The 16,456-nt window shown below is 43.2% G+C and overlaps 1 protein-coding gene across 1 annotated transcript in view; it reads left to right on the forward strand.

Annotated features, from left to right (window-relative positions):
• Nucleotides 1–13: 13 nt before the first annotated feature.
• cdc123 (cell division cycle 123 homolog (S. cerevisiae)) overlaps nt 14–16,456 on the forward strand; it is a 35,197-nt gene continuing 18,754 nt past the window's right edge. The window contains exons 1-6 of the mRNA XM_078235939.1: nt 14–136; nt 9,140–9,211; nt 10,209–10,269; nt 10,715–10,747; nt 11,778–11,873; nt 15,913–16,019. Coding sequence (XP_078092065.1) covers nt 60–136; nt 9,140–9,211; nt 10,209–10,269; nt 10,715–10,747; nt 11,778–11,873; nt 15,913–16,019 — 446 coding nt within the window. The 5' untranslated portion in view covers nt 14–59. The remainder of the gene's footprint in view (nt 137–9,139; nt 9,212–10,208; nt 10,270–10,714; nt 10,748–11,777; nt 11,874–15,912; nt 16,020–16,456) is intronic.

Raw genomic sequence — 16,456 nt, forward strand, 5'->3', positions numbered from 1 at the left:
GGGGGGGGATGGTTTGGGCGGCGCGCGCACTTCCGGCGGAAGTGTCGTTGCCAGGGGTGATGATGAAGAAGGAGCAGGTGTTGAGCTGTCAGCTTTCGGCCTGGTACCCGCTCTTCAAGAAGCTCACCATCAGGAGGTGGGTGACAGGACAGGACCGGCCGGGGGGAGGGGGGGCAGCTCGCTGCATTCCTAAAGCAGGCACAGCACCAAACAGCAGCCTGCATTTATATAGCGCCCTTTTGGTGCAGTCAGCCAGCCCATAATGAGATATGGGTGGCACAGTGGTTAGCACTGCTGCCTCACGGCGCCAGGGACCTGGGTTTGATTCCCAGCTGTGTGGAGTCTGCATGTTCTCCCCGTGTCTGCGTGGGTTTCCTCTGGTTTCCTCCCACACTCCAAAGATGTGCAGGTTAGGTGCATTGGCCATGGTAAATTGCCCCTTAGTGTCCCAAGGTGTGTAGATTAAGGGGATTAGTGGGGTAAATATGCAGGGTTATGTGGATAGGGTCTGGTTGGGATGCTCTGTTGAAGAGTCAGTGCAGACTCGATGGGCCAAATGGCCTCCTCCTGCACTGTAGGGATTCTATGTCAGGGTAGGTGGGCGAAAACCTAGTCAGAGACATAGGTTTTAAGGAATGTCTTAAAAGGAGAGATTTGGGAAGGGAATTCCAAGGACGAACTGTGGCACAGTGGTTAGCACTGCAGCCTCACAGCACCAGGGACCCGGATTCGATTCCCGGCTTGGGTCACTGTCTGTGTGGAGTTTGCACATTCTCTCCGTATCTGTGTGGGTTTCCTCCGGGTGCTCCGGATTCCTCCCATAGTCCAACGATGTGCGAGTTAGGTTGATTGGCCATGCTAAATTCCCCCTTCGTGTCAGGGGAACTAGCTAGGTAAATATGTGGGGTTACAGGAATAGGTTCTGGGTGGGAATGTTGTCAGTGCAGGCTCGATGAGCTAAGTAGCCTGCTTCTGCACTGTAGGGATTCTATGACCAGGGCTTGTGAACAAAAATCTCAGGGTGTTCACCGGTGTAGTCCTGAGGGACTGAGGCAATGTTAAACTGAGGCCCCTCTCAGCAGTAGGGTGGCCAGTTGACCCAGATTTTGAGGTGATTGTCTCATGACCTGGGCTGTTTATGGCCGGGTCACACTTTTTTCCCCATATTTCAACCTCATAACGTCTCATCTGCAATACACCTGGCTGCCTGCACAGGCCTGCCAGCCCACCCCCTCTGCACAATAACTGCTCCCACAGATTCACCAGCAATGCTTGCTTGCTCATATGCCAAAGCGTCCTTTAACTTTATCCCCAAGAATTGGTCAACCTGACCAGAGACTTAAAAGATCCAACAGCCATTTTTTGGAGACGGGCAGGGGAGTTCTACCCAGTGCCCTGACCAATCTTTATCCCTCAATCATAAGACCATAAGACATAGGAGCAGAATTAGGCCACTCGGCCCATCGAGTCTGCTCCGCCATTCAATCATGGCTGATATTTTTCTCATCCCCATTCTCTTAATCAAGAACCTATCTATCTTTGTCTTAAAGACACTCAATGACCTGGCCTCCACAGCCTTCTGCGGCAAAGAGGTCCACAGATTCACCACCCTCTGGCTGAACAAATTCCTCCTCATCTCTGTTCTAAAGGATCGTCCCTTTAGCCTGAGGTTGTGCCCTCTGATTCTAGTTTTTCCTACTAGTGGAAACATCCTCTCCACATCCAATCAATGTCACAGAAACAGATTATCTGGTCATTGTCACATTGCTCTTTGTGAGAGTTTGCTGTGTGCAGATTGGCTGCAGTGTTTCTACACTACAAAAGTGACTACACTTCAGGAAGTTTTTCATTGGCTGTCAAACACTTGAGACGTGCGGCGGTCGTGAAAAGTGCTCAATAAGTCTTTTTGTTTGGTAGCTGAAGGCACAGCAACCAACCTGTGGTTAAAATTGGGGATGTGCAAAGGTTCAGAATTAGAGGAATGCAGATAGGCGGCACGGTAGCACAGTGGTTAGCACTGCTGCTTCACAGCTCCAGGGTCCCGGGTTCAATTCCCGGCTCGGGTCACTGTCTGTGTGGAGTTTGCGCATTCTCCTCGTGTCTGCGTGGGTTTCCTCCGGGTGCTCCGGTTTCCTCCCACAGTCCAAAGATGTGCGGGTTAGGTTGATTGGCCAGGTTAAAAATTGCCCCTTAGAGTCCTGGGATGCGTAGGTTAGAGGGATTAGCGGGTAAATTAGCGGGTTTAAAAAAAAGGGATTAGCGGGTAGGGCCTGGGTGGGATTGTGGTCGGTGCAGACTCGATGGGCCGAATGGCCTCCTTCTGCACTGTAGGGTTTCTATGAGGGTTTCTATGATCTCAGAGAGTTGTAGGAGATTCCAGCCACAGGGAGGGGTGAAGCCATGAAGGGATTTGAAAGCAAAGGTGAGAATTTTAAAATCAAGGCGTTGCTTAATTGGGAACCAGTGTAGATCAGCAAGTACAGGGGTGATGAGGTAAAGGGACTTGCTGTGAGTTAGAGTAAGGACAGCAGAGTTTTGGATGAGCTAAAGTTTACAGAGGATAGTTATGGGACGTTGGCCAGAAGTGAATCGGAATAGTCAAGTCTAGATTTAACAAAGGAGGGTTGGGAGTTTCGGTGGCACAGTGGTTAGCACTGCTGCCTCACAGCGCCAGGGACCCGGGTTCAATTCCGGCCACGAGTCACTGTGTGGAGTCTGCACATTCTCCCCGTGTCTGCGTGGGTTTCCTCTGGATATTTTGGTTTCCTCCCACAGTCCAAAGACGTGGGGTTAGGTTGATTAGCCATGCTAAATTGACCCTAGTGTTAGGGGGATTAGCAGAGTAAATGAGGGTTACAGGAATAGGGCCTGGGTGGGATTGTGGTCGGTGCAGACTCAATGGGCCGAATGGCCTCCTTCTACACAGTATGGATTCTATAACAGGAGATAAGCTGAGGAAGCTGTGGAGTTGGCCAATTGATGCTGCAGAGGTAACATGGGCTTTCAGCAAGTACTGACCCTTTATCATCATAGAATCCCTACAGTGCAGAAGAAGGCCATTTGGCCCATTGAGTCTGCACCAACCACAATCCTACACAGGCCCTATCCCCATAACCCCATGCATTTACCTTAGCTAGTCCCCCTAACACTGAGGGGCAATTTAGCCTGGCCAATCCACCTAACCCGCACATCTTTCGACTGTGGAAGGAAACCGGAGCACCCAGAGGAAATCCATGCAGATACGGGGAAAAGGTGCACATTCCACACAGACAGTGACCCGAACCAGGGTCCCTGGTGCTGAGGCACCAGTGCTAACCACTGTGCTGCCCTAACATGATTAGAGCTGTAACATAAACTGTGGTTATTCCCACTGCCATAAATTTGCATTTGGGAGAGTTAAGGTGCTTTAATGTCCCAAAACCCCTTTGGCCCCTCATTGCCTTCAGTTGTCCAGGCCCTAAGGGATGAGGGACATAATTTACAAGGATGGATTTGAGAAAGTGTGATTGTTCTCCTTGTGAAAGAGAAGGTTGAGAGGAGATTCAATAGAAATGTTCAAAATCATGAAGGATCGAGACTGACTAGTTAGCGAGAAACTGTTCCCTTTGGCAGAGCGATTGAGAATCAGAGAGCATGGATTTGAAATGATTGGCAAAAGAATGAAAGATGACATGCAGCTTTTTGTTTACACATTGAGTGGTTAGAATCTGAAATGAACTGCCTGAGTGTGGGGTGGAGGCAGATTCAGTTGTAGCTTTCAAAACAGGACTTCTTTTAGTGAGTTAATTGATTATTCAAGAACCTTCTTTCACATTTAGTGCAATTGAGCGTATATTCGTAAACCCATTACAATGTATTTGCATCCAGACCTGGGAGCTGCTGGATAAGAATCACTCACCTCATAGAATCCCTACAGTACAGAAGGAGGCCATTCAGCCCATTGAGCCTGCACTGACAACAATCGCAACCAGGCCCTATCCCCGTAACCCTACATATTTACCCTACTAATCCCCCTGACACTAAACGGCAATTTATCATGGCCAATCAACCTAGCCCGCACATTTTCTGGACTGTGGGAGGAAACTGGAGCACCCGGAGGAAACCCACGCAGACATGGAATGTGCAGACTCCACACAGTCACCCAAGCCGGGAATCGAACCTGGGTCCCTGATGCTGTGAGGCAGCAGTGCTAGCCACAGTGCCGCCCCACTTTCAAAAGCAGGATTGGATAAGAGCCCAAAGGAAAACTAATCTGCAGGATTATGGGAGAGTAGTTTGCTAAATTGCTCTCGCTGGGAGCCAGTATGGGCTCACAGGCTGAATGGCCTCCTGTGTTGCCAACATTCTATTATTCTATAAACCTGTCCCTCCCCCCTTTAAAGCCCACCTCTGACCAAGCTTTTAGTAATTTCACTAATGTCCTTTGGGGAAGAAACTCTGCCATCCTTACTTGGTCTGGCCTATATGTGACTCCAGATCCACAGCAATGTGATCGACTCCTAAAATGCCTTCTGAAATGGCCGAGCAAGCCACTCATTCCAAGGGCAGGTAGGGATGAGCAAAAGTGCTGACCTAGCTAGTGAAGCCCACATCCCATGACTGAATTTCCCCCTTTTACTTGTTTATTTAATTATTTCACAGGGTGTGAGTATCTCTGGCAAGGGCAGCATTTGTTTCCAATTCCTAAAATGCTCTTGAACAGAGTGGCTTGCTCGGCCATTTCAGAGGAAGGAGGTCTGGAGTCACATGTAGTCCAGACCAGGTGAGGATGGTAAATTTTCTTCCTTTAGAGGCCATTAGAGTATCAGATGGGCTTTTACGACAATTGATAATTGTTTCATGCCATCGTTACTGAGACAAGTTTTTGATTCGAGGTTTATTAATTGAATTCAAATTCCACCAGCTGCCGCGGTGGGATTTGAACCTATACCCTCAGAACATTAGCTTGGGTCTCTGATTTATTATTCTAGTGACACTACCACCACACCATTATCTACCCCTAACACTGATTTTTATCTGGTTGTGCTTCTATGGAGCACCTTTGGATGTTTTTCTATATTAAAGAACTGTTGTTGAAAATTGTTAACTCAAAGCAAAGGTCAACTTGCAATCTTACACTACTACCACACACACACACCTGGCGAGACGCGCCATCAATAGGTCCAGGCAGCAGGCGATCGACGGGGCCGTCCATCCCGACTGTCTGCCCCTCTACCGCGGCTACATTCGCGGCCAGGTGTCTCTGGAGAGGGAGCATGCGGTGTCCACGGGCGCGGTTGACGCTTTCCGCGACCGCTGGGCGCCGCAGGGGCTGGGGTGTATTATCGACCCCGATTGTTTTCGCTGGAAAGGCGGCGGCTAAGAGGGGATCTTATTGAAACATATAAGATGATTAGAGGTTTAGATAGGGTGGATAGTGATAGCCTTTTTCCTCTGATGGAGAAATCCAGCACGAGGGGGCATGGCTTTAAATTGAGGGGGGGTAGTTATAGAACCGATGTCAGGGGTAGGTTCTTTACCCAGAGGGTGGTGAGGGATTGGAATGCCCTGCCAGCATCAGTAGTAAATGCGCCTAGTTTGGGGGCGTTTAAGAGATCCGTAGATAGGTTCATGGACGAAAAGAAATTGGTTTAGGTTGGAGGGTCACAGTTTTTTTTTTACTGGTCGGTGCAACATCGTGGGCCGAAGGGCCTGTTCTGCGCTGTAATGTTCTATGTTCTATGTTCTATAATCACCTTTTGGTTTGACGTTTTAAGTTTCCTTTCGACTTTGTTTTTGGTTCGGGCTGTTCCCCCCTTCCTTTTGGGGAGCCGCCCCTTTTACTTTGTCCCTAAGTTAATTTGAGTTCGTTTACTTGATTGGTATCGAAAGAAATACCACACATACACACACACACACACACACACACACACACCCCCCCCACCCCCCCCCCCCCCCGGGATGTTCACTCTGATTCGGAGGCCTGTGAATGAATGAGGTAGGGACACAATAACCTGACTGCAGCTGCTGTGTAATTATGGACTAGGTTCAGAGCTTAAATTATATTTATCTATAACACAGGAAAGCAGCCACCGTTTAAAGGAAAAGAGTGTTCTATGACATATGAAAATTTTTGTTGTTTCTAAGAAAATAGCCTTTTATATTTGTGAACTCAAGATGGGAAGTGTGCTTTGGTGATAGCCAGAAAGTCTTTAAAATATTTACGAAAACAAGAGACAGGTCAAAATTGTCAAATAATTTCCTTCCACAGTCCAATTTATCATGAACTGCATATAACCATTTTAATTGCTTCATTAGGAGTTCTGCAAAGTCTCTCTTTCCTGTAACCCTCAAAGAATTAAGTTGTACAAACTTTTGTGATAGTTATCAAACCTTGTAAGTTTGACTAATCACCTTTCTCAATATGATTTTTTTAATTCACTCATGGGAATGTATATCACTGGCTGGCCAGCATTTATTGCCCATCCCTAGTTTGCCCTTGGAGGGCAGATGAGAGTCAGCCACATTGCTGTGGGTTTGGAGTTACATGTAGGCCAGACCTGAAAAAGACGGCAGATTTCCTTCTCTGAAGGACATTAGTGAACCAGATGGGTTTTTCCGACCATGACAATGGTTTCATGGTCATCAGTAGATTCCTAATTCCAGACGGAATTCAAATTCCACCGTATGTTGTGGCGGGATTCAAACCCAGGTCCCCAGAACATCAGCTGAGTTTCTGGATTAATAGTCCAGTGATAATACCACTATGCCATTGCCTCCCTTCATTCCAAGATGCTAGCAGGTTAAACAACAGAAAGCACAACAGTGCATAACTGTCTCTTGTTATGATAGCATTCAATCTAATTTGATTAGATATTTGCCTAGCTTTCATTAAAAGAAGATTAATGCAGCAGCCCTAAGGTTATAGGAGAGACCTGCATTCACTCCATTGTAAAGTAAATGGAATATTTAATAAAGTTTAAAGTTTATTTATTAGTGTCACAAGTAGGCTTACATTAACACTGCAATGAAGTTACTGTGAAAATCCCCTAGTCGCCACACTCTGGCGCCTGTTCGGGTACACTGAGGGAGAATTTAGCATGGTCAATGCACCTAATACAAAGGCTACATAATCTTTTAGTGTCACAGAAAAGTAATACTGTGAGCTTATTGAAAAGAAAAGGACAAAAGGGTGAAAAAAACACTCTCAGAAATCTGAAAAATATAACTGGAAATGTTGGAAATAAAAGAATCTTCTGGATGGACTGGCGTTGTTGGAGAAGTTGAAACCATTAGATGTTTCAGTTGAGTTTATTGCTGTAATAATGTGTGGTTTACACATTCAGATTCTCATCTCTTGATCATGCCAATTGATCTTTCATGGTGCGAAGCTTCACATTTTTGAAACTATCTGTCTCAGTTCTGCCATTTAATGTTTGCATCCATGGTTACAGCCCTTGAGGGTTGTTTTTAAAACTGTGTAGTACTGTTTTGAGCAAGGTGTGTTTAATGTGCGATGTTGGATCAGAGTAAATTTGTCCTGCAGCTAATTAACAGGGAATATTTTCTAAGAAAAAAGTGCTATTTTAATTACGGGGCAAAGACGTATATATGAAGTTTGGTTGCAGACCAGCCATGATCTTACTGAATGTGGAACAGGCTTGAGGGGCTAAGTGGTCGCCTTGTTCCTATGCTTTGATTGCACGCATTCTGTTAGTGTTTTGTGCATAAGTGTTATCAGCAGGAATCATTTCAATATTCGAGTAAAATATTACTGTATGTTGTGCCACTAATGATTTTTGATGGAACCAATCCCTCAATTGGTCATTTACACATCTAACTGGCTTATTTGTTACAAACTACTTCATTTAAAAGAAAATTGTTCACACCATTTCCCTTGTTCAAATAAATAGCTTGCTTCTCTTGATGCTGCAATTTGGAGCTGTTCCAGAGTTGATAAGGTGGACTCGTCAACTTTCCCTTGCCTAGACTTGTTGAGATAAACTTTACTCATGGTATTGTCTGCAGTATATAACAGAGAATTCCATCCTGCCACTATATTGCACTTTGTACAAATGTGCCAAACATGCTGGGGCTCTACACAGATCTAATAATTTTACATGACAAATTGAATAGTGCACTGGATTTGACGATGGGATAGTCTTTTTACCTGTGGAACCTGGGTTTAAATCTAGTTCAGATTAATGGGATGAAAGTCACTTGAGAACCCTTAAACCATTTTTACACAGTATGGATTCATGGCAGCAACTAGTACAAATTGCCTCTGACAGACCTGATGTGGAAATTAGAACATTCACATTCACCCTGTTTGGACTGTTCTGGAGTTAAAGTTTGACAGATTATTAGCAGCTTATTATAATCAGTTTGATTCTTTAACTGGAAGTGCTCACTGTTAACTTGCAGGACATAAAGGACATCAGAGCAAACACTCAAGGAGGGGAAAAAAACACTTTTCGTGTAGGCACTTATGTAAGCTTCAACCAGGCCCTGATTTCTATCTTGATTGAGATTGCTAAACCATGTATTTCCCTGATAGAGATAGAAGCATTTCCTGCTTATTAACAACTTGCATTGTGGCTGGGTTCTTTCACTAAAAATCTCCTTACGCAATTATTTTTTAAATATTATGTTGCATTGGCAATTTATCAATGTATTAAATGTTTTATACCCCAGTATAATGTGTTCTGCATGGATCATCACACTTGCAGAACTTCTGTGTACTGTAGGAACTGGACAAATACAAAAATAAGAGTTTATTACATCCATTTATGATGAAACCATTAAACATATTATTTCCCTAAAAGTGAGCACCAATTTGTATTCAATCAGGCTGTTGTTGGACATATGGATTTATTCAAACCTCTTCACTAAAAATAGGAAGTAGATTGTAAACCAGCTTTCCAATAATGTCATTTTGTAAACAAGCAGGCAGAGCAATATAGGCCAGGGAATAGTCGAAAGTGTGCAATGAAACTAATTTCTTTCTGTTCCTGTCCAGAGTTTCCTTGACGTTAAAGAAAACATGTTTTGATGAGTGTACGAGTATTTAAGAATCTAAGTAACATCGAAAGAATCTAAAACCGTTCCCTTCGTTAAATGATCTGTATTGACGTGACAATTGTTTCTTTTTTTTTTACAGTATTATCCTTCCCTTGCCACAAAATGTAATCGATTATTTGCTGGATGATGGGACACTGGTGATTTCTGGAAGGTGAGAATCAAACTGTGTTTGTATCAGCGGTGGTACAGTTTTTAAAAAAAAAAGACATTCCAAAATGTGGCATTCATGATAGTCTTCAAAAATTATTCAATATTACCATGTCATTTGAATCCAAGAGCTATGATATATTTCTGATGAAACAAAATTTATTTGTTAATTAATTAATTCAAATTGGAATTATAGAATAGAATCCCTACAGTGCAGAAGAAGGCCATTTGGCTCATCAAGTCTGCACCGACCACAATCCCACCCAGGCCCTAATCCCGTAACCCCAGACATTTACCCTGCTAATCCCCCTAACCCTAGGGTCAATTTAGCATGGCCAATCAACCTAACCCACACATCTTTGGACTGTGGGAGGAAACCGGAGCACCTGGAGGAAACTCTCACAGACACGGGAAGAATGTGCAAACTGGGTGGCACGGTAGCACAGTGGTTAGCACTGCTGCTTCACAGCTCCAGGGTCCCGGGTTCGATTCCCGGCTCAGGTCACTGTCTGTGTGGAGTTTGCACATTCTCCTCGTGTCTGCGTGGGTTTCCTCCGGGTGCTCCGGTTTCCTCCCACAGTCCAAAGATGTGCGGGTTAGGTTGATTGGCCAGGTTTAAAAATTGCCCCTTAGAGTCCTGGGATGCGTAGGTTAGAGGGATTAGCGGGTGAATATGTGGGGATAGGGCCTGGGTGGGATTGTGGTCGGTGCAGACTCGATGGGCCGAATGGCCTCCTTCTGCACTGTAGGGTTTCTATGATTCTATGATTTCCACACAGACAGTGACCTGAGGCCGGAATTGAACCCGGGTCCCTGGTGTTGTGAGGCAGCAGTGCTAACCACTGTGCCACCCCATACACTAAAATTACAATTGTTATGTATTAAATGTTCTGTGTTATCATGAGTGTTTATGAATTCCTTTCATTCCACCATTTCTGAAGCTCCTTGAGCCCACATTCCCGATTTTTGTTTCATAAGGGTATTTTTTCTATTTGTTTTAGAAATGAAGCTCCAAGTTGTTCACATGCAGGTGATAGCAGTGATGAAGAACAGGATATACAGGTTAGTATTGTCTATTGTTTATTGGAATATAAATGGTGATAACATTGGGATCTGTTGTAATGTGACCAGTGGTAATAAGCTATAAGGGTCAGCTGACCCAGTAAACCATGTCACCAATGACGGAATGATGTGATGATCAGCTGACTCAGTATAAATTAGAACATGTTGGGAATTGTCAGGAACTTGGAATGGCCCAGGGTGAGGCCTCAAGTTTAGAGTAATGAAGTTTCTTTATTAAACCTTTTCTTTGATTTATAAGTTGGAGTAAGTTTTGTTATATTTTTATTGTCTACACTGGAAGAGTTCCTTCTGGATCAACATTGTAGTTTACTATCTTAATGAGACTGTATTTGTTAATGCTGTATATTTACATTTAATGATCTGATGTAATAGTTCATGATATAAGAATGTTTGCCGGGTAACCATTTTTCTTTCTTTTGTGTAGTGGTCAGATGATGAGAATGTGACAACTCTTACGGTAAGGGATATATTTGCATACATGTAACTAATATTAGTGCTTAATAAGACTAGTTTATTGGGTGAATATCATGTATGGTTTATGAGTTAAGTTTTTAATTTTGGGACTCAGCAGGGAAGATTAATTAGGAAAAAGCAAGTGGCATCATTACTGACCTTAATTTTAGTAATTGCCTTTCCCTAACAAGCAGCAGCAAAGTCTGCATTGTATGATTTACAATTGCAATTTTCTGTGTTTAAGTTTGTCAGCTTTTCATAAATATAGATGTATTTCAAAATCTCAGAATAAGTGATCAACAATTTAGGAATGAGATAAGGAAAACTTCCTTCACTCAAAGGTTTATGGATCTTTGGAATTCTCTACTATAGAAAGTTGTGGATATTCAGCAATTGAGCATATTCAAGACAGATTAGATTTTTGGATATGAAGGGAATTGAGGGATAAAGCTGACATTTACCTCTACTTATTATAACATGATGGAGCAGCTTGAAGGGCTCTATGGTCCATTCCTACTCAGATTTATTATGTTCTTTGGACCTAAATATAAAATTGAGAATATTGTACTAATCCTGTTTGTAGAATGAAGTCAACAAAAGATGGATGGCACAGCGGTTAGCACTGCTGCCTCACAGCGCCAGGGACTCGAGTTCAATTCCGGCCTTGGGCCACTGTCTGTGTGGAGTTTGCACATTCTCCCAGCGTCTGCGTGGGTTCCTCCGGGTGCTCCGGTTTCGTCCCACAGTCCAAAGATGTGCGGGTTCGGTGGATTGGCCGTGCTAAATTGCCCTTAGTGTCAGGGGGTTTAGCAGGGAAGATACGTGGGGTTACAGGGATAGGGTCTGGGTGGGATTGTTGTTGGTGCAGGCTCAGTGGGCTGAATGGCCTCTTTCTGCACTGTAGGGATTCTATGGTTCTATTCTATAACAATTTTAAAATAGATAGCTTTACTGTATTGAAGCAATTCTTGGGATTAAAAGTATTTTTTTTAACATTTAAAATTGATCTTTGTGCATTTGTCTTTAAACTGCAGGCTCCAGAATTCCCCGATTTTTCAGCTAAAGTTCAGGAATCTATAAACTCTCTTGGAGGCAGTGTTTTTCCAAAGCTTAATTGGAGCTCCCCAAGGGTAAGAAAGCTGGAGAAGAGCTGCCACTCGTTTATAAGTGTTTAGCATTTTGCAGTTAGTTTTATATGATTCAGCTTCAGTCGCCCTCAAGGAAAACTCTGGCAAATAAAAAGCAAATTTCTATCTGGTTTGAATCTATGTTTGCCATTCAGGTGGGATGTGATTGTATCCGACAATGTTGGTTTATAGGAGATCCTTCAAAAATAAAATTGCAAAAAAGTACATTGTGGTAGATTATTCAAACAATAAAACAAATTCTGTACCGGCTTACCAAGCTGGCTCATGAATCGATCTTGAGTTTCTTATAGATACAGACTAATTCTAGTTGGTTATCATTTTGTCACCATACTCAGTCAGTACCTGAGAAGCGCAACCAGGTAAATCTTGAATGGCTTTACCAATCTTTATCGAAGTATTACAGTCACATTGCTGAAAGGGAAAGGGCTCCTTACTTTCTGAAGTTGGGCCAGGTCATATTTAAAAATTAAGGCGAACATAAGAACTAGGAGCAGGAGTGGGCCATCTGATCCCTCGAGCCTGCTCCAGTATCATGGCTGATCTTTTCATGGACTCAGCTCCACTTACCTGCCCGCTCACCATAACCCTTAATTCCTTTACTGTTCAAAAATATATCTATCCTTGCCTTAAAAACGTTCAATGAGTAGCCTTAACTGCTTCACTGGGCAGGGAATTCCAACCAACTGAACCGTTGTAATTTTGAGAAAACAAACCTGAAGGAGGGATTTGTGGGCCTTGCTGTCATTTTGCTAGTCTTGGCTGACTTGTGTGGGTCCGATAAGAGAACTAAGAGTGGTGAGGGGTGATGCAGCTTCTCCATGTGTCATGCTGTGATGCTGCTTTGATGCGCTGGAAACACTCAGGTCTGCGGAGGGAGAAACAGTCCAGGCCGATGACATTTCATCTGAACTGGAAAATCTTAGACGTAACAGGTTTGAAGGGAGAGAGGCAGAAAGGAAGGTCTGATAGGATGGAAGGCTGGAGAGATGAAATGACAAAAGGGATGATGGTAATGGGACAAATAAACAAAAGATGAGTCTAGAGGAGGTGTAAATGGGAAAAGCAGAATCTTCAACATAGCTGACATCCAAAATCAACAAAAAAAGGTAATTGGGAGCAGAGGTTATAATTTGAAATAATTGAGCTCAATGCTGAGCCCAGATGGGTTTTTGATTTGATTTATTATTGTTGCATGTATTAACATACAGTGAAAAGTGTTGTTTCTTGCACGCTATACAGACAAAGCATACCATTCATAGAGAAGGAAAGGAGAGAGTGCGGAATGTAGTGTTACACTCATAGCTAGGGTGTTGAGAAAGAGCAACTTAATGCGAGGTAGGCCCATTCAAAAGTCTGAGCAGCAGGGAAGAAGCTGTTTTTGAGTCGGTCGGTATGTGACCTCAGACTTTTGTATCTTTTTCCCGACGGAAAAAGGTGGAGGAGAGAATGTCTGGGGTGTGTGGGGTCCTTAATTATTCTGTCTGCTTTGCTGAGGCAACGGGAAGTGTAGACAGAGTCAATGGATGGCAGGCTGATTCGCGTGATGGATTGGGCTACATTCACGACTGTTTGTAGTTTCTTGCAAAGAAATTGCAAAGTGCATAATCAAAACAATGGGATGCCTGTTGTTTGAAACCAGTATGATGAGTTTTTTATTCAACACCGGCTTCACTGGCTGGTCAGCATTTATTGTCCATCCTTAGTTGTCCTTGAACTGAGTGGCTTGCTAGGCCGTTTCAGAGGGCAGTCAGCCACATTGCTGTGGGTCTGGAGTCACATGTCGGCCAGACTAGGTAAGGATGGCAGATTTCCTTCCCTAAAGGACACTAGTGAACCAGATGGAGTTTTTCAACAGTCGACAATGGTTTCATGGCCATCAGTAGATTCTTAATTCCAGATTTTCATATTGAATTCAAATTCCACCAGCTGCCGTGGTGAGATTCGAACCCAGGTTGCCAGAACTTTAGCTGAGTTTCTGAATTAATAGTCTCGCGATAATGCCACTAGCCCATTGCCTTTGCAATTTCAATTTTGACTGGGAATGGAAGGAGTGCAAATTGAAAAAGAGCAAATTTACACCATCTTTCGTTCCTCCTAAAGGTGTGACAGAGGACAATAATGGGTCAAGTTTGAAGACAGGTTTGAATTAGATTTGAAACAAAATTAGGAATATGCAGGGAAATGAATTGGTGCACCATAACAGCAGAGAGGAGTGAAAACATGTTTGATTTCACCTCAACGGAGTCTGCATTTTCAACTGCACCCGATAGGGAGAAGCTGTGTATAGGAGGCTCCAAAATAGTTTTCACTATGGAGTCAAGATGTACTTTGGGATAATTTGTGACTAAGTAGAACTTTTGAGAAGTTGGCAGTGCATACTGGCTAATCCATTGCTAGGCTAAGGCCTGTTTCTGGTACTCTCTTCCAAAACCACTTTGCCTCTATCTTTAATAAAGGCAAAATACTGCAGATGCTGGAATCTGAAACAAAAACAGAAAATGCTGGAAAATCTCAGCAGGTCTGACAGCATCTGTGGCGCTCTGGCGAAGGGTCATCCTGACTCAATGTTGACTTTATACTCTCTCCATAGATGCTGTCAGACCTGCAGAGATTTTCCAGCATTTTCTGTTTTTGTTGCCTCGATTTTTTTGTGATTTCAAAAATCTCCTAAGAATCTTTTTTGTTTTCCCTTTGGCCTCCTTTCCCTCCCATTGTTGTCATTAGCTGAGGAAATGTCACTTTCCTTTCCTTCATGGCGAAAATGATTGAATGAACTTGAGAGGAGAATAATTATTGAAACTCGGGACTTGTGAAATAGTAAATCACCTAAGCTGCAGTACTCGGTTTATTTCATTAGGTGGCGGATCTGTTTAACAAGAATTGAAATTTTCTTGCATGAAATTGAAAATTCTTCTTAAATTAACTGTTTTAGTTTTTTGGACCCCTCCTTTTTTTGGGGGTACATCCGGTTTTGATTCTATCGGCCTTGATTGTGCCACTGCCTTCGTCTTGTATAAAAGCAAATGACTGCAGATGCTGGAATCTGCAACCAAAAGAGAAAATGCTGGAAAATCTCAGCGGGTCTGGCAGCATCTGTACGGAGAGAAAAGAGCTGACGTTTCGAGTCCAGATGACCCTTTGTCAAAGGGTCGTCCTGTGTTTTGTCCGTACGGCTATCATTCAGGATTATGTGTTGACAAGCTATTGAACTGCAAGAGGGAGATCACTATTTGAGCTGAACCTAATGTTACCTTTACCCATGTCCAAATGCACGAGGTAGCAAACAGTTGTATGAACAATGGCTAACCCCATAGGGATGCTGATACCAATTATAATATCTTAAAAAGCAGTAGACGCTAGCTCAATTAATAATTTAACATCTGAGATCAATAGACTTTTGCTATTGAGCGTATAAAAAGATATAGAACCAAGACAGATGGATGGAGTTGTTATACAGATCAGTTATGATCTCATTGTAGACCAGCACAAGGGGCTGAATGGCCTCTTCTTGTTCCAGTGTTATGCAGTCGTAATAATTGAGAACACAGCATTGACCAGGAATCGAACCTCGGTGTTTCTAGTCTGTATGGTTCAGATACTCACTGCTTTTCCCACCTGATCATGACCGCTTGATGATTTATTTTACAATGAAACATGAGAGAAGACTTGTCCTGGCTGGAGAATTTAAATAGGCAGTCTTTTCAATCTTGCATTAAATGTGTACGGCTAGATTTTCTGGCGATTGAGCATGTATCCAGGGTGAGTGAGAGATTGTTAATGAGTTTGTTTATTCCTGTTTGTTGAGGTCTGAGCATTCCCTGTTGGGTAATTTATGGTTGTCATAAAAAAATCTCGCTGTTGCATAAGATGCATTGTGTTTAGTTTAAATGCAAAACATTCAACGTTTTTCTCTAGTTTAACAAAGCATTTTACAGAGGAAATGTGTCAATCATCCGAAATAACTATGTGTCCATTCCCAATGATTGTTTCATGCCTTTCTCCTGTCGTTTTTCATCCCCAGGATGCTCAGTGGATTGCAATGAACAGCTCGCTCAAGTGCAATAATCTCAGTGACATCTTTCTGCTCTTGAAAAGTTCTGACTTTGTCACTCATGACTTAACTCAGCCGTATGTACTTGAATCATCAATATTTTTTACCTTCAGAGATTGTTTTTTTTTGGTTTGATCCATCCCAGTCGATTATGTTGCTTTCTTTCCAGGCCAATTCCACCCGCCCCCATCTCCACTCTGGTACCTTGCCCAAGCAAAGATTATTAATATGCAAGCTCGAACAGTATGTTACAAAGTCACTTGACTGCAGGATCATCATAGCCAAGCGCCGTTTATCACTGACTCCTGTGGGTGGGCTGAACTGCTTAGTCCCTAAGATGGCTCTGTCTCCAGCAGCAGCATTCGCATCAATCATGGGGATGTTCTGAATCATTCATCTTGTACATTCACGGGACGTAGGCAGACAACATCAGTATTTATTGCCCATCCCTAATTGTGTTTGAGAAGTTGATGATGAACCACATTCTTGAATACAGCAGTTCAGGGCCAACCAC

The sequence above is a fragment of the Mustelus asterias genome, chromosome 19 (genome assembly GCF_964213995.1).
Source record: "Mustelus asterias chromosome 19, sMusAst1.hap1.1, whole genome shotgun sequence".
Taxonomy (NCBI): domain Eukaryota; kingdom Metazoa; phylum Chordata; class Chondrichthyes; order Carcharhiniformes; family Triakidae; genus Mustelus; species Mustelus asterias.